The 25,432-nt window shown below is 53.9% G+C and overlaps 1 protein-coding gene across 2 annotated transcripts; it reads right to left on the bottom strand.

The window, feature by feature from the left end:
- Positions 1-18: 18 nt before the first annotated feature.
- Positions 19-24,576, bottom strand: GRAP (GRB2 related adaptor protein). Of its 2 annotated transcripts, XM_053568638.1 has the most exons (6): positions 24,446-24,566; positions 23,861-24,068; positions 18,354-18,451; positions 12,594-12,716; positions 2,394-2,562; positions 90-427 (listed from the first exon to the last, which is right to left on the bottom strand). In XM_053568638.1, the coding sequence occupies exons 2-6, from the start codon at positions 23,936-23,938 to the stop codon at positions 242-244; spliced, it is 654 nt and encodes a 217-aa protein (XP_053424613.1). In that variant the 5' UTR covers positions 23,939-24,068; positions 24,446-24,566; the 3' UTR covers positions 90-241. The 2 variants fall into 2 exon arrangements, with proteins under 2 accessions (XP_053424612.1, XP_053424613.1); XM_053568637.1 differs by lacking the exon at positions 2,394-2,562 and having other exon boundaries at positions 19-427; positions 24,446-24,576.
- Between the last annotated feature and the right edge of the window lie 856 nt (positions 24,577-25,432).

Below are 25,432 nucleotides of genomic sequence, written 5' to 3'. Positions count from 1 at the left end.
TTTCAGACCCTGCCTATGACATCACGCCACTGGCGGCCAATGGAAAGTGGCCAGGTGGGAAACGCTGGAGCTACTGTCACTGAGGTCACTAAACATAGCTGCAGTTCTGGGGCGCTGGGGGCCAACCTGGTTTGTGCCAAGTAGTTGGAGACAGTTAGGAACCCATGTACATTCCAAGGCCTTCTGCTGAGTCCTGTGTGATGCAATGTGGGGATGGCCATGTCCTCTCTCTGGACAGGGATCACAGGTGGACAGGCTGTACATAGCTCCGTGGGAAGAAGCCCACATGCCCGTGATACCTGCCCCGCCACCAGTGGGGGTCCGGGCGCTCCAGGACCTCGATGATGTCACCTCGCCGGAAGCTGAGCTGAGAGGGGTTCTGAGCTGAGAAGTCAAACTGGGCCTGGGCAAAGCAGAGCCGGGGGGGCTGCGAGGGAAGGAGTGGTTAGTGGGACCTTCAGGAGCCCTGTGGAAGCTCCTAAGAGAAGCCTCAGGTGGGGAGGGGTCTTGGCCTGCTGCTGCCAGTTCATGGCCACACCCTGAATCATCAGCCTCCTGCTGCCCACACCCCTGCATGTCTACTGTGCAGACTCTGTGTGTACATGAAACAATAGGACTTTCCCGGGGACCCCACTGGGACCACAGGGCTGGCAGGTGAAGGGATCTGTGTCCTGGTCCTTAGAGTGAGACTTTGTTAGGTCCCTGCCTTTCTCTGGGTCTCATATCCCTGGCTCTGCAGCAGCCACGATGACTTTGACTCCAGGCCACAGAGTCACAGGAATGGGCCTTATAAACTGTAAAATGATGATCAGCCAAGAGCAGGGTTCACTCCTGTTACCCCTGATCAGAGGTTGAGGGTGAGGATGCTGTGACCCCTGGTAAGATGTTGAGGATGAGGACTGTCACTTTGAGCTGCTCTTAGCTCTCAGGTCTGTGTTCCCGTCCTCTCGATACCCTGTGACCATAAGTCTGTCTCTACTCTTTACATGACTGTTTCCTGTCTGTATGTAGCAACTGGACAGGAGCTTTCTGCAGCATATCTGCCCGGCCCCAGGACCGTCACACCCAGTACCCTGGCCCTGCCTGCCTCACCAGGATGTCAGCTCTGAGCCTGCAGAATCTCATCCAGGATGGATGATAGGATCAGCAGAGAGGCTGTAATTAGCGATTGTCTGCCCAGGAAGGAGGAGGCGTCCTGGGTCCCAGGGGACTGAGACAGCTCCTGAGTTGCCCCACAGGGTGGGTGACCCCAGGGCCCAGGCCAGAGGAAGGTGGTGGGTGTAGGGAACCCATCAGGTATTACCCAGTTCCATTCTGGCTCCCACCCTCTCCCAGGGCAGAGCTGGCCCAGGCAATGAGAGGACAGAGGTCTGGTAGACAGGGGCCCAGCTGGGGAGCTCATAGCTGACCTTGGCCCCTAGGGTTGGGCAGTGGTGGGCAACAGAAGATGTCCTAGTTGGGGGGGGGTCTCCCAAGGCACTGACTCACCAGGCATCTCGGACTCCAGGGTTCATCCTACCAGATGGAGAGAAACTGGGGCCCAGTTGAGGGAAGAACTGGCCCTCAGCTCACATACTGAGGGATAAGGGTACTAGCAACAGGGAAGAACTGGTGCTTCTCTGCAGCATTTATCAGCCCCTCCCCAAGCCTTGGCTGTGCTCCTCATACCCTCTGCAGAACTCGGGTTCAAAGGCAGCATGGTCTTGACCTCCAGCCTCAGGGCTTACCAACACCTCCCTCTATAGGAAAACAGCAAGTCAGGGCTAATGACCCTGTTGGCCATTGTCATCATCCTAATGAGAGTAAGAGCCAGTCCTCGGGGCCCCTTGATGAAAGGGCTGGCTAACAAATTGCTATTATTGTAGGACAAGGGGTAGACAGATTCCCCCACAAACACCCTGTGGCTGACTAGGACCTTGCACACAAGTGCTCACACGGCCCCATACCCAATGCCAGCTCCTCTGGGAGCAGAAACCAGAACTAAGCCTACTGGAGTGTGTCCTTGGGGAGTCACATCACTCCCTGAGCCTCAGTTTCCTCATCTGTACAATGGGCACAACAAGGCTTCCAGAGTACAGAGACTGGCTCTGTGCATGGTAGCCAGGAGGCTCAGTGGGTGTCTGTGCCTTCATGCGTTCATTCAACAACATTTGTGGAGCACCTATTATGTGCCATAATTCTAGGAGCTGAGAACAAGCTAGACAGTTCACCCCCATGGAATTTCTGTACTGTTCCTTTTCCTTTCCTCTTCTCCCTTGCTTGTCTCACTGCAGCCACTACAGTGGAGAGCTGGACCCCCTCCCCCTGCAACACTGGGCTCTGGGGAAGAGAGGGCAGAAGACACAGAGGTTCCCAGGGGCAGCCCCCACCACCCCCAACCTCTCACTTCCTACCTGGAACAGGGGCTCCTCGTCACGCAGGAGGACCTGCCGCTTCTTGGCAATGGTGGTCGTGCGGTAGAAGTCGACCAGCTCATTGAGAGAGTTGAACTTCTCCTCCCATAGGAAGTACTTTCCTGAGGCCTCTCGCAGCACCTTGAAGTGCTGCACCTGGTCCCCGTAGCTGGGGGAGAGGAGCCACAGCCACCTCAGACCACAGCTCTCCCAGCTTGGCACGGTCCCAGGTGTCTGTCTCACTGCTGCCTAGAACCAGGCCTTTCCTGGAGACCCCACTGGCCCAGCCTGCATAAGACCCAAGCAGCCTCTCCTGCCAGTAAATGGACTGTGGGCACAGGGTGGGGGCTCTGGGCCAGGATACTCTCTTGCTCTATGACCTTAGGCAAGTCACTTCTTGGAACCTTAGTTTCCTCCTGATGAAAACATGTTTTTTATGAAGAAGTGCACAGAAATGCTGACGGTGGCTAAGTAGCAGTATTATTATTATTATTAAGACAGAGTTTTACTCTATTACCCTGGTTAGAGCATTGAGGGTTCACAGTTCACAGCAACCTCAAACTCTTGGGCTCAAGCGATCCTCCTGCCTCAGCCTCCTGACTACCTGGGACTACATGTGCCCACCACAATAGTTGGCTAGTTTTATATTTTTAGTAGGGACAGGGTCTTGTTCTTGTTCAAGCTGGTAAGTGGCAATATTAAGAGGGTGCCTCTGAGTAAGTGATGATCAGACAGCATCTCATCCACATCCCTGTTACATTGCCTTGGCCCCTGCCCCTCTTAGTCCCCACTAAGGGGAATAAGTCCTAAGATCACTCAGACCAAGGCCTACTGATATGAGAAGAGCTCGTGTGTGTTGGATATTTTAACCCCTCAACCCTGCCAAGAACCTTCTATGACTCCCCATTGCTCTCAGGGCAAAATTCTAACATTTCAGACTCCAGATGTGGCTTTGCTTATGTGTCCAGCCTGTTTCCTCTCTGATGCAGTCAGAATCCCCTTTCTTTCTCATCTTCCAGCCTTCCAGCCACCACTGTCAAATCATCAGTTGAGATGGCCTTGCTCTCAAACTGGCCAGCAGGCAGAGACTGTCCTGGCTGTAACTGGGCAGAGGGACCTGCCTCTTACAGTTGGCACATTCCCTCCAGGACAGGCTGCACAGGGCTGGGACATGGCGGTGCTAGTGAGGGTCAGGACAGTGTACAGACATGGCCACTGTGACCTTCCCCCTGCCCCGCCCTGCTGCAGGGGTGGCTGAGCCTGTCTCATAGTCCAGGAGGAACAAATTTGGCCCCTTGTACTCTGGGGAAACTGAGGCACTGAGTGCAGCAGTGACCTGCCCAGAGCCACACAGCAAGAGAGGTCAGAGCTGGGGTCACATCAGAGCTCACACAGGTCAAGTGTTGCCTAACATGCTCCCCAATTGATTATCATCATATAACAATTATTCCAATTATTATTCCAATTATATTAATAATGTCCCAGATCCAGTTCTAATGTGCCATCTTACTAACTGGGCCGTGCCCCCAGGAGGCTCTCCCTCCCTTGTCCTCTCTGCCTGGCCAAACCTCAGCCTCCCTTGCCAGCCTTATAGTGTCTGGGCCTCAAGCCTCACCTGCCAAAGCAGAGGGAGCACTGGTATACCCTGGAAGACCTGGGACTCGGCTGTGCAGGTGCTGCCGAAGGAGCTGCCCTGGAGCCCCTGTGGAAGGACACTGAACAGCACCAGCTCCCAGCCAGGAAGAAACCTGGAGGGTCTCTGTTCGGGTGGCTGGAGCTTAGAGCTGGGAAGCTTGGGGACCTGTGGGTAGGGTGAGGCATGGGGTGCATAAGACCGCCTTGCAGCCTCTTGAGCCACAGGCTATGGGTCATTTCATTCACATTTCAGGCTACACGAGATCTAGTCATCTGTCCAGATGCTTGATGGTACATGTGTGCACGCACACGCCACACACACTCCTTCTGGGTTCTAAATTAAGATCTGGTTAAACAATTTGGAAGCAATGCTTTTGCAAGCTAGGGTTTGCATATGCAAGCCCCTAGTTCCTTCAGGGTTATAGTCCTCCTGAGAATAGTGGTGGTGGCCATCACCCCAGCTGCCCAGGCATGCTGCCCTCTCTGTCCGTCCCTGTCTGGGTTTTTTTCTCCCTGTTGGCTGTGGGTGCTGCCATGCAGCTTCATTGAACATTCAAGATTAAATATAAAAGACAAAAGTTCGTTCAAGGTAACCACCACCTGGTCTGCATGAGGGGCAGGGAAAAGTACCCTGCCCAAATCAAGGGATCCAAACCACACAGGACTCTCTCTTCACCCTAAACACACCTCCAGGTCTCTGCCCATACTATTTCCTCCAGTTAGAATGAATTCTTCCCAAACCCGTATTCATGCCTCAAACCCCAGGTAAAATGACCCACTCTCTGAGAGCATCTGAACCTCTCAGTCAGAGTCAGGAGCCTTCTCGGGCCCCTCAGCTGGTTGTACAGCCTTTTTGTAACCTGCTGCTCCTAATGACTTACATATTAGACACTAAAAACACAGGGAGGTAGGAGTAGGCCCTGAGCGTCCAGTCTACTTGGGACTCAGGGAATGGAGCATTGCCTCCCAAGCCTTAAATCCTCACTGGCACACTTCTCAAAACCCTCTTCTCTTGGCTCTGACCTCAGATTTGTGCCCTCCAGGTATCCTGACCCTGAAACTGGGGCTCTGGGGGCAGGCCCAGGGCTCTAAGACGCATCTGGCTCTCAGGGCAGCTCAGCCATAAGGGGAGCCAGTTCTCCCCTCAAGGAGGCTCTCAGCCAGATGGAACAATGGTCCCCAAACCTGAGACAAAGCCACTCACGCGCCCTCAACAGGTCTCGTCCCCATAACTAAGTCACTGGTGTCAGCTGTGCAACTGCGCGTCCATGCACCTGCCATGCAGAGGACGGTGTCAGAGTGGATGGGTGTCTCCTGCCCTGTCTGGCCTGCTGCAGCCTCCCAGGGCCAATTCTAGCCCCATGATTCCCTAGCGCCAGGCTCTAATGAGCTCGTAGATGCCTAGATCTTGGCAGTGGTGCATGGGGAGGAACATCACTCAGAGCTGTAGTGCAGGCGTGAAGCTGGGAAGCAGGGACCCCAACAGCTCTGTGCCTGGGGTACCTGGTGCAGAGGCAGAAGGCCCTGTTCCCTGCCAGCCCTGAGGAGAAGCCTGGGGTACAGGTGCCCTCCCCCACCCATTCCTCTGGGTGAGGGGACAGAAAGAATGTGACAGATTTGAAAGAGAAGAGTTTACAATCCCAAAGGACCACAACTTTGAATGTTTTGGTATTTGAAGGTCATCTTCAGTTACCTGGAAAGTCACCTAAAACAAAGCATTTCTCTGATCTATAGGAGGGTTAGGGAGTAGAGAACAGGAGATAAGAGAAAGGGGAAGGGGACCCAGAAATTCTAGAACTTTACAACCTGAGAATTGGAGAATTCTCAAACCTGGGAAACATGCATCAGCAAGCTCCCAGCCCATGTGTGGCACCCAGCAGGTGTTCAGCAAATGGCAGGTCTTGTCTCTTCTCCGCCTGGTCCCAACTTCCTGTGTCACAGTGGAAGAGAGTGAAGCCAGAGAGAAGAGGGGCCTGCGATGGCCACACAGCCTGTGCTGGCAAGGTTGTGCCTACATGGCATGGGCACGGCCCCTCCTGCCAGACTGGCTCTGTCTGAGCCATCTACTCTCCCGCAGCCTGGCCTATATGCCCATTGCTGGGAAGGACACTCTTTCCCTTTTCCTCTGCCTGGTCTTGGCCTCACCCATCCTTCATGGCCAGTATGGAGGTTGGAGGTATCTGAGAACCCCTCTGACAGGGGCTGCCCTCCAGAGCTTCTCCTGACCTCAGACCCCACCCCCTGCCTCAGCCTCAGGAGCCCTGCAGGGCTTACAGGGAAGCAGAGTCTGAGTCCAGATGACCCACCTATAGTGGGTGGTGAGGGGACAGGGCTGTGCCAAGCCCCATCAGAGAAGCCCTAAGGACCAAGTCAGGCTGCCTAACACTGGCAACAGCCAGTCCTGCCCAGCAGGTTTATCTGGCCTGGTGGCAGCAGCAACAGTAGCAGCAAAGGTGACAGTGGCAGTCCAGGGATGAAAAACAAGGCTGGGGTTAGGGTAGGAGCCAGGGCCTGGGGACCCACAGGGTCCTACTGGGTGCTAACAGCCTGCTGCACGGTCTGTCTCCAGTGCACGCAGCCCCTCTCTAGACTCAGTCTGCCCATCTATTGGAAGGGAGGGTGCTGTAACCTGCACTGCAGGGCTCTGGGGGCAGGCCCAGCAGGCTTCAGAGAGGGTGAGGTACTGCCAGGACAGTCCTGCAGGTGCTGTGGGTCTAAAGGAAGATGGGTAAGAGGCAGATGAGGTCTGTCAGGGCATAGAGGGTCAGTGGGTATCAGCTCTGCTGTTCCATGCTGTGTGACTTTGGGCAAGTTATTGCACCTCTCTGAGCTTCAGTTTACTTACCTGCAAATGGACTTCTGGGGATCAAGTGCTTCAAGTTCCTGTTTTTTCTGCAGCCAGTTCCTCCCATCTGAAATCCGAACCCCACTTCCCTGCTTTATTTTCTCCAAAGTCTTGATCATCACCTAAGATTCTATATAATTTGCTAATTACTTATTATCTGTTGCCCATTAGAATGTGAGCACCTAAAGGACAGAGCTCTGTCTTATTTTGTTAGTGGCTGAATCCCCAGAACCTGGGAATTGCCATGTGCCAGTCATCGTGCTGACAGAGCTTGTTACAGAGTCGGTGTTCAGAGATCAGATGGGCAGAGCAAACCTATGTGCAGGGACTCCAGAGTACTTCTGACTGAAAGGAAGCAACCCCCTTCACTGAGAACACACTCCTTTATAGGAGAGGAGTCCATAGTAGCTGGACAGGAGGGCAGGGCAAAATTAGGCAGCCCAGGCATCGTACACCAGCCCTGGGCCTGCCGGCTTGCTGGCCACCAGCTCAGACAGACTCCCCCCAAGCAGAGGGGACAGCCCTTTGTAAACTTGTAAAGTGCAGCTAGCTGAGGCTACTGTCGCTCTGTGAGACAGCATGAGGCCCATAAACCTGGCCTCTGACAGCTTTACGGGGCTTGGCACAAGTATGCAGGAGACACCATGCACTGTGGGGACAGAGTGCCCAAGTGCCAAGCCAGCGAGGGTAGAAGACTCTTACACATAATTCTGCGAAGCTGTCACTTTTCTAGATGGCCATAAGGTCACTAGGCTTCATAGCATCTGGGGTCACTGCCTCCATGTTGTAGATAAGGACATGACAGTCCAGAGGGGACCAGCACTTGCCTGGGGTTACACAGCAGGGAAAAGCCAGGATGAGAACTGGGCTTCCTGCCTCCCTAGGCCATGACCTCCTCTCTGAGAGCCCTGGACTGGGCAGGGGACAGGAAGCAGTCTTCCAAGCCAAGAGAGGCTCCCTCAGCCCTCTCCGGCATGTTATCTAGTCCATGGGTGGGTTGGTGTGGGGGGTTCATATAATGATAATTACCATTGGCACTTACCAAGCACTTACTATGTGCCAGTCATCACACTGAGCACTTTACATAAGAAGTCCATTCTACAGATGAGGAAACTGAGGCTCGGGGGAAATTTGCCTAGGATTATACTGCTAACAGGTGTCACAGCTGAGAATGTTGCTCAGAATCCCATGTTCTTAGCCACATGCCCCATATGGGTTTCAGGGTTTGACTCTGACCCCTGCCTGGTGGTCATTTAAGGACCACTGAAAAAAAGCTCCATGAAAGTTGAAGGACCATGAGTGAGAGGAGATGGGGAGGCAAGACCCAGATTGGGAGAAACTAAGGGTCAAGGGCGCCACCTGGTGGTTTACATTAAACACAGCCTGGGGAGACCAAGAAACTCGAGGGTCACTAACTGGGGGAGGCCAAGGCAGTTGGATCGCTTGAAGGCCAGGAGTTGAAACCAGCCTGGACACCATAACAAGACTTAGTCTGCACAAAAAATAAAATTTGCTGGGTGTGATGGGACACACTTGTAGTCTTTGCTCTTCAGGAGGCTAAGGCATAAGGATCACTTGAGCCCAGGGGTTCACAGCTGTAGTGAGCCATCATCATGCCACTGCATGTCAGTCTGAGAGAGACCCTGTCTCTTAAAAAAAGAAAAATAAGGCTGGGCACAGTGGCTCATGCCTGTAATTCTAGCACTCTGAGAGGCCAAGGTGGGTGGATTGCCTGAGCTCAGGATATCTAGACCAGCCTGAGCAAGAGCAAGACCTTATCTCTAAAAAAATAGCCAGGGGTTGTGGCAGGCACCTGTAGTCCCAGCTACTTAGGAGGCTGAGGCAAGAGAATCACTTCAGCCCAAGAGCTTTTTTTTTTTTTTTTGTAGAGACAGAGTCTCACTGTACCGCCCTCGGGTCGAGTGCCGTGGCGTCACACGGCTCACAGCAACCTCTAACTCTTGGGCTTACGCGATTCTCTTGCCTCAGCCTCCCGAGCAGCTGGGACTACAGGCGCCCACCACAACGCCCGGCTATTTTTCTGTTGCAGTTTGGCCGGGGCTGGGTTTGAACCCGCCACCCTCGGCATATGGGGCCGGCACCCTACTCACTGCGCCACAGGCGCCGCCCGCTTTTTTTTTTTTTTTGTAGAGACGGAGTCTCACTTTATTGCCCTCAGTAGAGTACCGTGGTGTCACACAGCTCACAGCAACCTCCAACTCCTGTGCTTAGGCGATTCTCTTGCCTCAGCCTCCCGAGTAGCTGGGACTACAGGTGCTCGCTACAACGCCCGGCTATTTTTTTGTTGCTGTTTGGCCGGGGCCGGGTTTGAACCTGCTACCCTTGGTATATGGGGCCCGTGCCCTACTCATTGAGCCACAGGCGCTGCCCAGCCCAAGAGTTTGAGGTTGCTGTGAGCTATGATGCCACAGCACTCTACTGAGGACAACAAAGAGAGACTCTGTCTCAAAAAAGAAAAGAAAAGAAAAAGGCTCAGAGCTCATAGCACAGTAGTTACGTCACCGGCCACGTACACCAAGGCTGTTGGGCTTGAATGCAGCCCAGGCCAGCTAAGCAACGATGACAACTGCAACAGAAAAGTAATTTAAAAAAAAAGAAAGAAAAAAAAGAAAAGAAAAAGAAAAAAGACTGCTCCTTAGTAGTTCCCATCTTCTTTCTTGGTCAAACAACCTGTTGTTACCCAAACACGACCCTCATTGCACCAGCTCTGTGTCATTGCGATGCTGTTCTCCGGGCCTGGCATGTCCTCTGCTCTCTGTGTGTACCAAACTCCTGCTCATCCTCAGGGCCCACTCAGATGTCACTTCGTCCCTATGTTTTCATCACGTGGAATGTGTCCACAGGCATAGAATTTCATTTATTCATTTGCTCATCCCAAAGACAGACCCCTGGGCCAGCCTGTGTCTATTTCCCCACAGCACTCCTTGGGTTTGACTCCTGTCCCCGTCTTGCCCTGTGGGTCCCACACAGAGGATGCTCAATAAACACGTTTTCAGCACACTTGCTGGGCTTGAGATGTTTGGGTCCGATGTGCAGGGATGCAGTGGGGCTGCGTTTATAGAGATCTGCCAGGAGAGGGCGGTGCAATGAGACCTCAAAGGAGTTGGCCTAAGATCGGTTGTGGTGGAAGAAAGGAGGGGTAGGGGAGCAGAGGGGAGGGGGAGGAGGAAAGAGGAGGCGGGAGGAGAACACCTCTCCTGCAGCTCAAGTTTGAGTCCTCCATGCCCCACCTTTGCTGGGTGACCTTGGGCCAGATCAGCCCGCCTAGGGGGTGCCACTCCCGGAGACAACCATGTCCCTGGTCAGCCCAGCTGTACTTGGAAAACCTGGCTTCCTTGCCTCTATGGGGCTGCAGGTCCTCAGGGGTTGGGGTACCCAGAGGGGACTCCAGGTGCCCATAATGGGGGCAGGGTGAGCAGTCAGGTCAGGGACTCATCCACCCCCTCCCCACACAAACACACAAAGGCTGAAGTGCTCCCATTATTATGATGGGGCAGTAGAGGCTGGGAGAGGGCAAGAGCCAGTCCTGCCCCTCAGAATAACCAGACTGCTCCCCAGGGAAAAGGGAAGCGGCCAAAGCTGACCCTGGTCACAGAGCTTGGGGGCTCAGAGGAGTGCTGGGCTGGTAGATCTGCCCCCAGAGCAGCCTTCTTGGCCTTAGGTCCTACCCTGGCAGGTGCCTCCAGGCCCAAAGGGGGAGATGCCACCTGGCAGGGCTGTGCTCATGCCAGGCGAAGGTGGGCCTACGGACAACATGCAAGCTACAGAACCCTGGCAGAGCCCAGAGGCATCAAATAGGGACATTTCTGAGCAGTAGGAGCCCTCATATGGGCCACATGGCTCCACCTGTCTGAGCTGCATGAGGAGATGAGAAAGGTCCCTATGCACATCTCTCATCTTCTACTTCTCGGGTCCCCCCCGCCCCCCAACGCCTGGCCACACCATGTCTCCCCACCCAGGCCACTAACACTGAATATCCTGTGTGTGTTCATCCTTTGGAAAATCGTGGAGTCATCTGCTTAGAATCAGCCCAGTTCTAGGAAAGGGACAAAGCCAAGCCACAAAACACTCTCCCTGGCCACCGCCTCCCAGAGGCCATGCCACCTTTCTCTGGGGGCCTTGTCTTTCCTCATCCCTTCACCTCCTGCCTGGCCCCTCGCAGGCCTCCCTGCTGCCACGCTCACCCCCACCCTCGCTCCTCATAGCAGCCAGAGCAGCCGGGGGTCACGCTGAGAGAAGCTCTATCTCCTTGCCAGGCGCCCCCAGCCCTGCCCTTTCCTGTTCTGCTTTCCCACCTCAGACCTTTCTTTAGCTGCTCCTCTGCCTGGAAGACTCTCCTCCCAGGTCTTCGTTCTTGGGGACCTGGGCAACCTCCATATCCTGGTTCAGATCTTTGCTGAAATGCCACCTCCTCAGAGAGGCCTTCTCTGACTTCCTGGGTTCATTCTGTACATTTTTTTTTTTTTTTTTGTAGAGACAGAGTCTCACTTTATGGCCCTCGGTAGAGTGCCGTGGCGTCACACAGCTCACAGCAACCTCCAACTCCTGGGCTTAAGCGATTCTCTTGCCTCAGCCTCCCGAGTAGCTGGGACTACAGGCGCCCGCCACAACGCCCGGCTATTTTTATTTTGGTTGCAGTTCGGCCGGGGCCGGGTTTGAACCCACCACCCTCGGTATATGGGGCTGGCGCCTTACCGACTGAGCCACAGGCGCCGCCCCATTCTGTACTTTTGTTTTCTTTTTCACTGTCTTCCTCTCTAAAACTCCAACTCACAGGGCAGCAGCTTTGTTTTTTTCAATGTCGTCTCCACTTCCTTAAACCTGCCAGTCTCAGTCATCATCATATATCACCTGGTCTGCAGCAACAGACTACTTACTAGTTACTTACTAGTTAACCTCAGTAAACACCTTCGAATTTACGTATCTAGATCCTGCTCCTCTGGGAGCAGGAAGGGCAAGGCCCAGACAGGGGTCTGACCCCAACCCCAACCCCTACCGCTCAGTCACCCTGGTTATGGCCTTTGGGGGGGGTCTGTGCTGACAGAGGCTGCCCCACCAGGGCTGAGGAGCACCCCCTATCCCACAGCCAGGCATCTCCATCACGGCCACCCTGCCTCAATGCCAGGTGCTATTCTAATTGCTTTAAATATAACAACACATTTGTTCCTTGCAAAACCTATTTCACAGGTGAGGAAACAGGCACAGAGAAATTAAGTGACTTGCCCAAGCTCACACAGCCAGGAAGTGGCAGAACCAGAGTTCAAATCTGAATAGCCTGGCCCCGGGCTGCATTACAGAGGGAGTCAGTCCAGAGCACCTCCTGGACACCTGTCCTGGGCACTTCAAATGCCTCTGCCCCCAGCCTCTCACCACATCAACTGGCGACATCCTCCTCCTCCTCTATTAAGAACCTGTGATGCTCCACATACTGCTAGAATGAAGTCTGGACCCTTCAGCCTGGCATGTTAGGCCTCTGCACAGTTGGCCTGAGCCTGCTCTCCCAACACCATGACCACTGGTGGCCAACACCACTGCTTTGGGCCACACCCTGGGGTGCCCAGACCTCTGCTTGGCTGCACCTCCCCCAGAGATGTCATCCTTCCACCCTCACTCTGTGAGCAGACCAGGCCCCCAGGCTCAACTAGGACACTGCCATCCTGCCTCCACCCCCCTGCACGGCCCCAAAGGCCATTGCTCACTTCACAGAGATGGAGAACTCTCCTGGGGAACTCTCACTCTCCCGGATCAGGAAGGCTCCCAGATGGTTCCTCTTCATCAGAATCTCTTCAGCTAGCTGCCGGGAAATCCTGCCCAGGTACCACCTGTGGAGAGGAGCAGGTGGGTGAAGGCAGGGAAGGCTGGGCTCTCAGCCACCACCTGCTCAGCCTGATGGCCAGGTGCTCAACATCGATACTCCTTACTGCAGTCCTGAGACATGGGAGATATGATGGCACCCATTTCACAGATGGGGAAACTGAGGCACAGACAGGAGCAGTGATGTGCCCAAGGCCACATGGTTGAGGAAGGCAGGAGCTAGAACCTAATCCCAAAATTTAGACACCTAAGCCCAGCCTCTCCCATCATTCCAGCAAATGCATAAATCATACTTTAGTGAGTCAAAATCCAGCCAACCCCAGTTTCTACGTTATTTATTTATTTGTTTAGCAGGCCCCAGTGGGGTTTGAACTCACCAGCCCCAGTGCACAGGCAGGCATGCTAACCATTGAGCTATAGGCACCCAGCCTAGCTTTTCCACTTTAGATAGCAGATCCTTTTTTTTTTTCTTTTTCGAGACAAGGTCCACTCTGTTGCGCATGCTGCAGTACAGTGGCATAACCATAGCTCACTGCAGCCTCAAACTCCTGGGCTCAAGCAACCCTCATGCATCAGCCTCCTGAATAGCTGGGACTATAGCTGCACACCACCATGCCCAGCTAATTTTTCTATTTATTGTTGAGATAGGGTCTGTCTATGATGCCCAGTCTTTTATTTATTTATTTTTTTGGAGACAGAGTCTCACTATGTTGCTCTTGGTAGAGTGCTGTGGTGTCACAGCTTACAGCAACCTCAAACTCTTGGGTGTAAGTGATTCTCTTGCTTCAGCCTCACAAACACCTGGGACTACAGATGCCACCACAATGCCCAGCTATTTTTCGTTGCAGTTGTCACTGTTGTTTAGCTGGTCCGGGCTGGCTCGGTGTATGTGGCCAGTGCCCTAACCACTAAACTACAGGCACCGAGCCTATGTTGCCCAGTCGTTTTTTTCTTTTTTTCTCACTTTATTGCCCTTGGTAGAGTGCTGTGGCGTCACAGCTCACAGCAACCTCAAACTCCTGGGCTTAGGTGATTGCGATTCTCTTGCCTTGGCCAGGGCCTTCCATCCTCGGTATATGGGGCTGGTGCCCTACTCACTGAGCCACAGGTGCCACCAATGTCCAGTCTTAAACTCCTGACCTCAAGTGATCCTCCTGCCTTGGCCCCCGAAGCAGTGGGAATGGTAAATTCTTGGATTTTTTTTGTTTGTTTGTTTGAGACAGAGTCTCACTTGATCACCCTTGGTAGAGTGCAGTGGCGTCATAGCTCACAGCAACCTCAAACTCTTGGGCTCAAGCGATTCTCTTGCCTCAGCCTCCAGAGCAACTGGGACTACAGGCGCCTGCCACAATGGTGGCTATTTTTAGAGACAGGGGCCTTGCTCTTGCTCAGGCTGGTCTCCCTCAGGCAATCCACCTGCCTTGGCCTCCCAGAATGCTAGGATTACAGTCAAGAGCCACTCCACCCCACCAAGGGATGGTAGATTCTTAAGAGCCAAAAAATATATAACCAGGCATGGGGCTCATGCCTGTAATCCTAGCATTTTGGCAGGAGGATCACTTGAGCCCAGGAGTTAAGACCAGCCTCGGCAACATAGTGAGTCTTTGCCAAAAAAAAAGGAGAGAGAGAGTAGTCAAAAATATATAAACAGCAGCCGGGCTCACCAGCCCCAGAGTTTCAGCCCAGCTTCTTTGCCTCTGATACTTTATTTTTCAGGTGGAGAAACTAAGGCCAAGAGCAGCCAGAGGGCTCATGGGACCATCACAGACCAAGAGCAGGGCCCAGAGCCTCCATTTCCCTGAAATGTTTCCTTTCACTGCTCCAGCAAATGCTTCCTGAGTCAGACTGAGCTTGGCACAGGTGGCAGGTGCCCAGAGTGGAGGAAGGAGTGGGCTTGATGTAGGTGCGAGGTCTTCTGGAGCCCCCGCCCCTCCCCACCCCTCCCCACCTCTGCACCTTGCTGCCTCTGTGGGCTGAGTGAGGTGTGGAGCTCCCAGGATGTTGGCCAATCCTTGGAGCTGAGGGCAGAGGGCATGTGAGGTTCCCAGGCAGATGTTGCTGGTGTTCTGCCCTTGCTCTCACCTCTAAGGCTCAGCACAAACTCAGGGATTCTTCCCCGGAGCTCTTGTCTGGCACCAACGTCCTTGGCCTGTGAGCAGGGTAGGCTGAGGCCCCCGGGACATTCTCAAGTGATGACTGATGGAAGAGGAGGTCAGACAGCCAGCGCCCTGCCCTCAGGTGGGATGACTCGCGGGTACGTGTTCTGAGCTGTCTCCCTTTGTTTCCCAGTCAGGCGAGCTGTAGTTGCCCCCAGTAGGAGTGATGTCAGTGACACACCCCACTGGCGCCTTCCCTGTCCACTTCCCGCTGCTAAACAAATTCCGTGTTCTCACATCTGTGTCCCAGGAAAGCCCACGCCCCCAGACATGAGGTTCTAGACTGCCGCTGCCCCCAGCTAGTGAGGGGCCCTCAGTTCCCCGGGGAAGGGAGGCAGAAAGGGAGGGTGGCTGATGAGTATGGAGACTGGGGGTGACCATCTGAAGAGCTCGCCTGGTTCACCTGAAATTTGGAGACCTAGAGGCTGGTGCTCAGACAACCTGGGCAGGTCTCCAGTCTATAGAGCAGGAGTGTGGAGGGCCAGGGTCCAGATCACCAGGGAAGGGGAGCTGCTACAGGCTCCTCTGCCTGGGAACCCTCAGCTCTGTTCTGCTGGAGTCACCCCACGGGCCCTGGGGTGGGAGTTTCCTAAAGGGCCAGGTGTCTCCAAAGAACCCACAAAACCCCACAGGATGTGTCAGTGTGTGGGCGGTTTTGCCCTCACAGGGTGTCATAGCTGCACCCTCCAAGGAGGCCTCTGCATCCCCTGCCAGCCCAGTCCCAGCCAAGGGCGGCCTGAGGGGGGGCATGAGGAGAATGACCTGGGACCCAGCGCATGCCCCCACACCAGCGTCACTCCATTTGTGGCCTCCTCACATGACGTCCTTGCCATTTTACTAATGAGGAAATTTTTTTTTTTTTTGAGACAGAGCCTCAAGCTGTTGCCCTGGGTAGAGTGCTGTAGCATCACAGCTCACAGCAACCTCAAACTCCTGGGCTCAAGCGATTCTCTTGCCTCTGCCTCCCAAGTAGCTGGGACTACAGGTGCCCACCACAACGCTCGGCTATCTTTTGTTGCGGCAATCATTGTTGTTTGGCGGTCCCAGGCTAGATTCGAACCCACCAGCTCAAGTGTATGTGGCTGGAGCCTTAGCCACTTGAGTCACAGGCACTGAGCCACTAATGAGGAAATTAAGACCCAGAAAGGGGCAGAGACGTTCCCCCCCACCCCCATTCCTGCCTGCCCTGGAATTGGACTCTCCCCTGGCTCCACACCTGCTAGCCTAGCCCAGGGCTCAATCACTCCGCTAAGGTCTCACTCCCCTCTGCCAGCTGTGTGACCTGTGGAGCCACTCAACTTCTCTGCTTCTGTTGCCTCATCTCCCACGGGGCCCTGCTGCAGGCAGGTGCTGGCTGCTCCTCCCCACCCCTCACTCCGCCTTGTCTCCTGCCCTCCTCCCACACAGGCTTTTGCTCTAACTGCCAGGTAGGCCACGCCCTTCCTCTAGGAAGCTCTCCTGACCTTCCCTGGCTCCTCATGGGCTCCGCAGGGTCAAGTGCCTCTGTGGCAGCTGCCTGATGAGGCTGACTCTGGAAGTACTGGGGACTACACCCTGCCCTTCCCCAGGGGATCGCCCCAGGGGCGAGAGTGGAGGAAGGAGTGGGCTTGATGTAGGTGCGAGGTCTTCTGGAGCCCCCGCCCCTCCCCACCCCTCCCCACCTCTGCACCCTGCTGCCTCTGTGGGCTGAGTGAGGTGTGGAGCTGGAGTTTCCCCACAGCTATTTTGGGACCAGGGTAGCTGCTCAGGTTAGCAAGAAGCACACCTGGGCACTGCCTCATGCAGGATGTTCAGGGTTCTGAGCATCCTGCCGGAGCAGACTCCAGGGACATCAGAGCCTTACTAGAGTCTTGCTCCAACCACCAGCGTTGCCCAGACAGGCCTGGCCCAGCACTGCTTCTTTGTTCTTTTTCTCCCCAACCGGAACAAATGGAAGCCCCTGCTCAGGGAGTCTGGCAGTTCTGGGCCTTCCAGCTGTCCAGCTGTTGCCAGGCCATTTCTTCTGCTGAAGGCCCCTCCCTAACCTGCCAGCCTGTGGAGACTGTGCCCACCCTGCCTTCTGCCATCCGGACTTGGTGTCAGCTCACAGATGACTTGTGGCCCTGGGATGGACTCTCTCCATCTCCCTCCCTTTTCCTGCACTCCCTTCCTCTCCCTGGAGGTCAGAGGGGCAGGTGTTGCCCAGTCACGAGGGCACAGTGGGCTCTGGATGCCAGGCTCTAGTCCAGGATGCCACCTGGAGGCGGCAGCCTGCACGGGAGAGGCTGGGCATGCCTGGAGCCCACACAAACCGGCCGGGACCTGAGTGGGAACTGGACCATGCCCAGCACAGGAAGCCAGAGGTGGTAGCAGCTTTAGAAACAAATCGAAAAGAGATAAAGAGGAAACACCTCTTAGGCCCCACCCTCACCTCTGCCTCCTTCCCTTCCACCCACAGCCACACACACAACAGCTCCCAATCAGCCCCTCCAGCCTGCCTGGCCCTGCCACCAGTCTCCATATCTGAGTCCCTCCTCTCCCCCAACACCCTCATGACTCCCTACTACCCGGGCCTGGCATTTGAGGCCTTTCTTCCAGTCCCCCATGCTTTCTCTTTACTCATCCTGACCCTCTTCCAAGAGTGCCTTTCTCTTCTATTTAGTCACCTCCTATACATCCTTCAAAACCTCACTTCCCAGAGGTAGTATTTTCTTTATGTCCTCTCTTCCCAACAGAACACAGCTGCTCTGATGCTCTGTGTCTGCAACATCCCCCAGGCTGGGACCCCTGGGGCTGTGTCTGGTGAATGAGTTAGTGGCTGTATCTTGGGGCTGCCTCCGCATATCCAGTTGTTTTTTCATAGATTTCCTGGTGACCTAATGTTTGTCTGACACTAGACTCTGCCCCAGCCACTCTCAGGGTAGCACCTGCTGAGGTCCTGGCCTGGGACTTCCCTGGGCCAGAAGGTTTCAGGCCCCAGGACACCTGAACCCTAGACACCACTCTGTCTCTACTGTCACCCCAGACTCTGCTCTGCGAACATCCAGTTTGCTCCCATATCCCAAATTCAGGACCCAGAGTCTGTTTCCTGCCCAGCCCTTCACTCTCCACCATTTCCCCACCCCTAGCCCTGACTCAGGGCTGTGTCAGCCTCTCAGAGACCTCTAGAACCCTCCATTAGATAGTCTGGAAGGATTCAAGCCTCAGACCTCCTTGGGGTACAGACAGGAAAAGACTGCCTGAGGCCGCAGAGCAGACAAGTGTTCCAGCCAGCTGAGAGCCCAGGGCCATCCTGAACATTCTCCAGCAGGCCAGGCTCTCAGTGCGACATTTCTGCCACCACTGAGGACAAGTCCTCCCATCTTAGTCTCCTGTCTGTGCAGTGTGGCACCTTCTGTGTACACTGGGGCCCAGACAGATAGATGGGCCAGGAAAGACACTGTGTCCTGGGCCAGGCCAAGTGGGGGAACACAGCCGTGGGGGACCTGGGGGAGGGTGGTGGCCACTCACGGGTGGGGCTTGATGCGGATGTAGTTCTTGGGGATAAACCCTTCGGCACCCCGGAGCTCCGCCTTGTACCAGTTCTGGTCATCTTCCATGTTTAAGATCTGTGGGAGGAGACACACAGCTGCTCAGTCCCTGAGAAGGAACAGCCGTCACCTGCTGAGGTCCCACTGCACACCAGGCCACAGGAGGACTGCACTCACACCAGACCCTGAGTCCATTTATAGAGGATGGCTGGGACCTCTAGGACAGGCACAAGGCTGAGGCAGAGCCACTGCCTGAGTCTATGGTGCTCCTATCTCCCAGGCCAGCCTGTCCTAAGTGGGAGTTTGGGGTCTGCTGGTGGCTCTGCCTGTCAGACCCCCTGCAGACCAGGGGAGTCTTGAGGAGCAGAACTGGGGGCCTCAGTTCCCGAGCTATACTCCCTGGGCACACCATTAGCTGGGCCTTGTGGTGGAGTTTGGAGGTTCCCAGGAAGGTCAGGGAATCCCAGTCTCAGCTCAGCAACTAATGGTCACCTGCAGTCAGTTAGCCCTTTCAGTCCAAGCTCAGGGGTGACAATTCAGAAGGGGTATTTCAGGCATTTGAGAGCACATAAGGGAACCCCTTTGGGCTGGGACAGGCTGGTTCTCAGGCCTTGACCTGGTCTGCGTGGTCCTATGGGCTCCTCTTCCATGAGGCACCTGTTGCCCCACAGGTGGACCAATGGGAACCAAAATAGCCAGAACGGGGGGTGGGGGTGGGGTCACTGCAGGTGATCAGTTGAGTGACCAAGGCAAGGAGCAGACCAGCCTGGGGTGGCACAGTATGAGGCTCGGAGCACTTCCTCCATCCCCTGGGCATACTCTCCCTGTGCCACCCTGATTCTCCTGCAACCCTTCAGGATAGAAACCATCAAATGACAAAACTGAGGCCCAGAGAGGGAAAGTGAGTCAGCCAAGGCTCCACAGCAGGGGAGAAGACTCCATATGGTCAGCTAGGACTCTGAGCATGCACTCTTTGCCTTGGCTAGTCTAGGGGGGCCCTAGCCCACCAGCTTTCACCCCTGATGCACCTCCTGCTTTGTCTCTGGACCCAAGCCTGAGGGCATCTTGCCTGTTAGTCCTGGAACAGGCTCTAATGTCAGCTCAATCAAAATCGGGATATTTGTTGAAAGAAAGAATCAGGTATAGCATACCAGAGGCTTGAGCAGGCCAGTTCAATGGCAGCAGTGAAAGAAGGGAGATTATGCCAGGAGGAACTGGGATTCACTTCCCTGGGCCCAGGCCTTGTCTGTGCACCAGGCCAGGCTGCGCCCCTTCCTTCCTGCCCCTGCAGCCCCAGAGAGAGACGGAAGCAGGTGGCGGACTCAGGAAAACTTTCACTCAACACAAACTAAAACAAAACAATTCTCCCAACTTAATGAGAAAATTAGGACCTGTATGTAGGCCACCTGCCATGGCCATGGCTTCAAGGAAGATGCCTGGGAGCCTGGAGCCTGGCCGCTCGACCACTCCGTCTGCTCTGGCTCTCCGTGGCCTGTGGCATCAGTGTCCTCATCTGTTAAATGGCCACGTTTACAGCCTACACAGAACCCTGCAGTGCCTCATGGATGACATGGCCTATGTGGGTGTGTGGCTGTATCTGCCTGATCCCTGTTTTGTCTTGTTTCTTGGTCATCTCCACTCAGAGGAGCCTGGAATGTTCTCACTGGTCATATAGCTCCATTCTTACTGTTAACATTGTTCCAAAGCCCCTGACCCTCTGAGACACAGGAATTTCCACAGAGAAGACCAGCTCCTCTCTGGAGAAACAGTGGAGAGACTCATGCTGTGGCCTGCCCCCACGAGCCTTTGCCCGGCAGTGCCCCCCAGCCCCTCCTCCTGTCCGATGCAGTCTCCTGGCAGCTGTTTACTAAGCACCTACTGTGTGCAGGCACTGTGCTAAGCTCCAGTGACATGGCATGGAGCAAGAAGCTTACCTATGAATGGGCAGAGACAGACCACAAACAAGGAAGGAGACAAATCAGCTAGACGGTCTACATGGTGGTAAGTGCTCTGAGAAATGCACATCAGCGCAGCGAGGCACGCCTGTAATCCCAGCACTCCAGGAGGCTGGGGCTGGTGGATCCCGTGAGCTCACAGGTTTGAGACCAGCCTGAGCCAGAGTGAGACCTTGTCTCTAAAAGTATAGCTGGGTGTTGTGGCGGGCACCTGTAGTCCCCGCTACTTGGGAGGCTGAGGCAAGAGAATCCCTTGAGCCCAAGAGTTTGAGGTTGCTGTGAGCTGTGACGCCATGGCACTCTACCCAGGGCAACAGCTTGAAACTCTGTCAAGAAAAGAAAGAAAGATAGATAGAGAGAGAGAGAGAAAGAGAAAGAGAAAAGACATCAGGATGACACAGAAGAAACATGGCTGTGGGCAGGGAGGGCATCAATGGGGATAGTCAAGAAAGGCTTCTCTGAGGAGGTGGCATGGAGGCCAATACCCAAATTGCAAGGAGGAACCAGTGTGGAGAAGATCTGGGGAACAGCATCCGAGGCAGAGGGCACAGCTGGTACAAGCTCTGTCCTTGAAACAGACAAAGCCAGGCCTGGGACAGAGGCTCACACCTGTGCACACCGGCCACACTGAGACCAGCCTGGGCAATATAGTGAGATCCTGTCTGTTCAAGAAAATGAAGAAACCTGGCCAAGTCTGATGGTACACGCACGCCTGTGGTCCCAGCTACTCAGGAGGCTGAGATGGGAGCATCACTTGACTGCCCCTTAGCCTGGGCAACAGAGCAGACCCTGTCTCTTTAAAGAAAAAAGGAAAGAGAGACAGACAGAGAGAAAGGAAGAAAGGAGGAAAGAAAGAAAGGAGGCCAGTGCATGTAGAGCTGGACAGAAGGAGGGCATTGTTTTGCTGACTACTGACCTTAAGAAATCCTGGGGCCCAGTACCAGTTTTGCCAGGCTCCAAGTTGGGGCTGCTGTATGGAGACCCAACAGAGGGTGGTATTCTGGGGAGCCTCGGAGTGTCCACTGTAAGAGTGTGACAGTGGACATTTGGCCTGGAGGAGTGGGGTGTCAGGAGGTGTAGACAGGATCAGAGTCAGAGTAGGTTTTGCCATAGTTTCTAATGAGACCCAGTGACAGGCTGAGGGGAGTCCAGGAATCGTCGGGTTGAGTCTGTGCCAATGGCCTTCCCCACGGGACACATCCAGGAGGGCATGGGCACACTCAGTCTGGGTGAGGTCCGTGGAGAGTAAGGGTGAAGCTGCCACCCCCATCCCTCCTCTAGCTGTCACACCCAGAAATGCCTGGCCCATCAGGGAGGAAGGCTTTGTCCCAGGGAAGTGACGTGTAGGGCCGTGTCTCCAGAGTGAGAAGACAATGAGCCTCTGAGACTCACCCCCCCTGGGACGGGCCAGCCTGCAGGGAGACCCCCATGACATTTTCCCGGTAACAGAAAGGAGCCCAGAGTAGAGTGAGGCCAGAGAGGCACTTACTTTGGTGTAACACTTAAGGGGACCCCAAGAAAAGGTACCAAGATTAAATAATATTTTAATGCAGCATATTAAAATCAAAACGAATGCAAATCTGAATATGGGCATTAATTAATAATAGTGTGTCAGTATCGGTTCATTAATTGTAACAGATGAACTGTGCTCACATAAGATGCTAACTACAGGGCAACTGGGAGCCAGGACATGTGGAGATCTCTCTGCATTATCACCTCAATTTCTCGGTAAACCTAAAACTGTATGACTATTGAGAAGTTAATGTCTACGATAGCCATCACAATCTCAGATACAGACAATTGCACATCCCTGGAAGCGAGGGCATGGGTGCCCGGCCCCAGGAGTCGTCCTTGCTTATACGGAACACCTAGGACAGAAAGAGTAAAGAAGAAAGTGCAGATGTGGGGCTGCCTCCCAGAAGCCACAACTGCAGGCTTTTGAGATTCTTCTTTAAAATTTTTTTTTCATTGCACAAATCTAGTACATGGACATCAGTTTTCCCTCCACGAAATTAATATCTGTTGATTATCCCCATAGAGTTGTCTATCTCTCTGTGTATATACATTTGCATTTTGTCACTTCACGTTGCATCATAAATGATATTATGTCATTAAATACCTTACAAAAATAGCATTTTCAGGGGCTATCTAACTCTTTTGTGCCACCACCTGGCCCATGGTCTGTGCTGACCTGGCAGACTCTTGCCAGCATTCTTCAACCCCTGCCTGCATTATGGCTTCTCTGGACTCCACTGCTGACTTCCCCAGGCCCCAGCCCAGACCGTTAAGTCTCTGCAGGGGACCAAACGTGAGCTCCACTGTGAAAGGGATGTAGGCTCAAAATCCACCCCATACCAAGCAGGTCATGTCAGCTCCCCATGCCTCAGTTAGTCACCTGTGAAACAGGGGTGCTAATCTTCCTTAAGTAGGACACTGGTAACACTGCTGAACTGGGGACCCAGCTATTGCAGAGTGGTGAGAGAAGGAAGTCCTGTCCCTTCTTGTGCTTGAAACTTGGGACAAGAGCAGCGTCCAAGGCTTGGGGAGGAGGGGTATTCAGTCTAATGCCTGTTGCTCTAGTGGGGAGAGTGAGGCCCAGGGAGGGGCCGTGACTTCCTTAAGTGAGGAAGTGGAAGCTCCAGAGCCCAAGATGTGGCATGGCCACCCCCTGAATCCTGAACCTGGCCCCAGGGCTCTACTTTCACATGTAGACTTTGTCTCACCCTGCATAGAGTGCAGCGATGTCAACGCAGCCCACTGCAACCTCACACTTGGGCGAGATCGGTCCCCCTGCCTCAGCCTCCTAAGTTTTTTTATTTTTTGTAGAAATGGCATCTCGCTCTTTCTTAGGTTTGTCTTGAACTCCTGTCCTCAAGCGATCCTCCTGCCTCAGCTTTCCAGAATTCTGGGATTCTGGTGTGAGCCACCGTGCCTAGCCATATGCAAACTTTTAAGTAAGAACTTCTCCAGAGAGAGATTGCACAGACCCATCAGCCTGGACCACCTTGGAAAGCTGCAATGTCCATCAAAACAGGCCCGACAAGGAGAAATGAATTATGGCTTGACTCTATTTTCCCTTTTCTTCATAAATACTGGGAAGCTCATCCTTGAGGCTTACATCCTTGAGGCTTACATCAGAGCTACTTTAGCCCCTCTAGGTCAGCGTGTGTTCTTATTTCTTTCCTAAGACCTCTGCTCTCTGTTTTTCCATTTCTCCTTCCCTCCACACATTCTCTCTCTCTCCCTCATTTTCTACTTTCTCAACAATTGTCTTTTCACATTTTTTTCCTGAAAAACTGGGGGGTTTGTTGTGGTATTGACTCCTTGAATCCTCACAACAGCCCCCAAAGGAGGGAGCATTAATTATTTCCTCATTTCCTAGATAGGGAAACTGAGGCTCAAAGGGAGGGGGCAGCTTGTCCGGTTCACCCTGCAGGGACCACACTCTGTTGGGGGCTGTCCTGGGCCCCCCAGTTCCTCAACCCGCCCCCACCCCATGCAGGGCCATCTCAGCCTGGCTCTGGCCCCCTACCTTGAGTGTGTCGCCCTGGTTGAAGGCCAGCTCGTCACTCTCTGTGGCCTGGAAGCTGTACAGGGCCACCGACTCCATCCTGCTGACCCCAGGTTCCAGCAGCTGGGCTCAGAGTAGGCCAGCAGCTTCCTGCTTCCTCTGCAGCTGAGGACGTCTTCCTTTGTTTTGAGTGCACGTTTGTTCTTTTGAAGCTGAGACTGAGACTGCCCTGATGGGGGAGAAACAGGAAGCAGAGACATGTCACAGAACAGGGCGGGTGTGTGGGCTGGCCTGGTTCCTGTCTCAGACCCCAGAGGATAGGCACAGCCCTCAGGGAGTCTCCCTGCAGCCCTGGGAGTGGGACCGCTGTGCCCAAGTTATAGATGGTAAAAGTGCCTCAAAGCCATTCTGCTGACTCAGGCATTGTATCTTGAGCCCAGGTGGTGCCACCCTCACCAATTTGCCAGTCTGTCCTCTGCATTTACTAAACACCAATGCCTCTTATGATTCCCCAACACCTGCAGTATTGATCCGAAGCCCCTTGTGTGGTGTTCCAGGCCCTTCCAAATGCCTCCACCCACCCCCAAACACAGCTCCCACACTCACCCTTTGTCATTTCCCTTTGCTGTAAATAAACTTGGGCTCCAGCCACAACAGGTGCTTGATCCTCAAATGTTCCTCTGCCTGCTGCTCATTTCCTTCTCCTGCTTCCCAGAAATTCCTAGGATCCATCAAAGCCCAGATCAGAATGTCCTCCTGGTTTAGACCCTGGCCGCCCTCGAGGGACGCACATCCTTCGGTCAGACAGAATTGCAAACAGGTCTCGGCCCTTACTGGGTGGGTTTGCTGTGGGCAGTGGCATCCGTGTAGGAATTCTGGAACCAGTTTTGAGTATTGTAGAATAAAGCATAAATGGATAAATACAGCCATGTAGCCTGGAACCAGGGTTCTTCCGGGAAGAAAGACACAGATATGGAAGGAAAGGGAGAAAGAACCCTGTGCTGTCGGGTGGGAGTTGGATGGATCAGTATAAAGTCAGATTTTTTTCTGCAAAGAAGTTTTTCTTCCTTCATTTAAATAAATGTGGACTCATGATTTTGTATTTTAGTCAATGGATTATAATCCCTTACTATTGTCATTTATTTTGATGCTCAGATTGTCCCTGATTTAGCCCCCAGGACCTTCAAGCTGGCTCCTTGTCCTTTTGACCTCTGTCCTTTTTCCTCTTGCTCCATTGTTCCCTGGCTCAAGGCTCATCCTGAACATCTCTGCACCACTTAATGTTTTTGTTTGTTTGCTTGTTTGTTTAGGCAGAGTCTCACTCGCACTCTGTTGCCTTGGGTAGAGTGCTGGGCTTATGGCATCAGAGCTCACAGCAACCTCAAACACTTGGGCTTGAGCAATCCTCTTCCCTCAGCCTCCCAAGTAGCTGAGACTATAGGTGACCACCACAACACCTGGGTAGTTTTTCTACCTTTAGTAGAGACAGGGTCTCGCTTTGCTCAGGCTGGTCTCGGACTCCTGAGCTCAGGTGATCCAACCACCTGGGCCTCCCAGGATGCTAGGGTTACAGTGTGAGCCACTGCGCCCAGC

This window comes from Nycticebus coucang, chromosome 18 (genome assembly GCF_027406575.1).
Source record: "Nycticebus coucang isolate mNycCou1 chromosome 18, mNycCou1.pri, whole genome shotgun sequence".
Taxonomy (NCBI): domain Eukaryota; kingdom Metazoa; phylum Chordata; class Mammalia; order Primates; family Lorisidae; genus Nycticebus; species Nycticebus coucang.
Note: the sequence above shows the minus strand (reverse complement) of the source record. Positions and strands in the feature narration are given on the sequence as shown.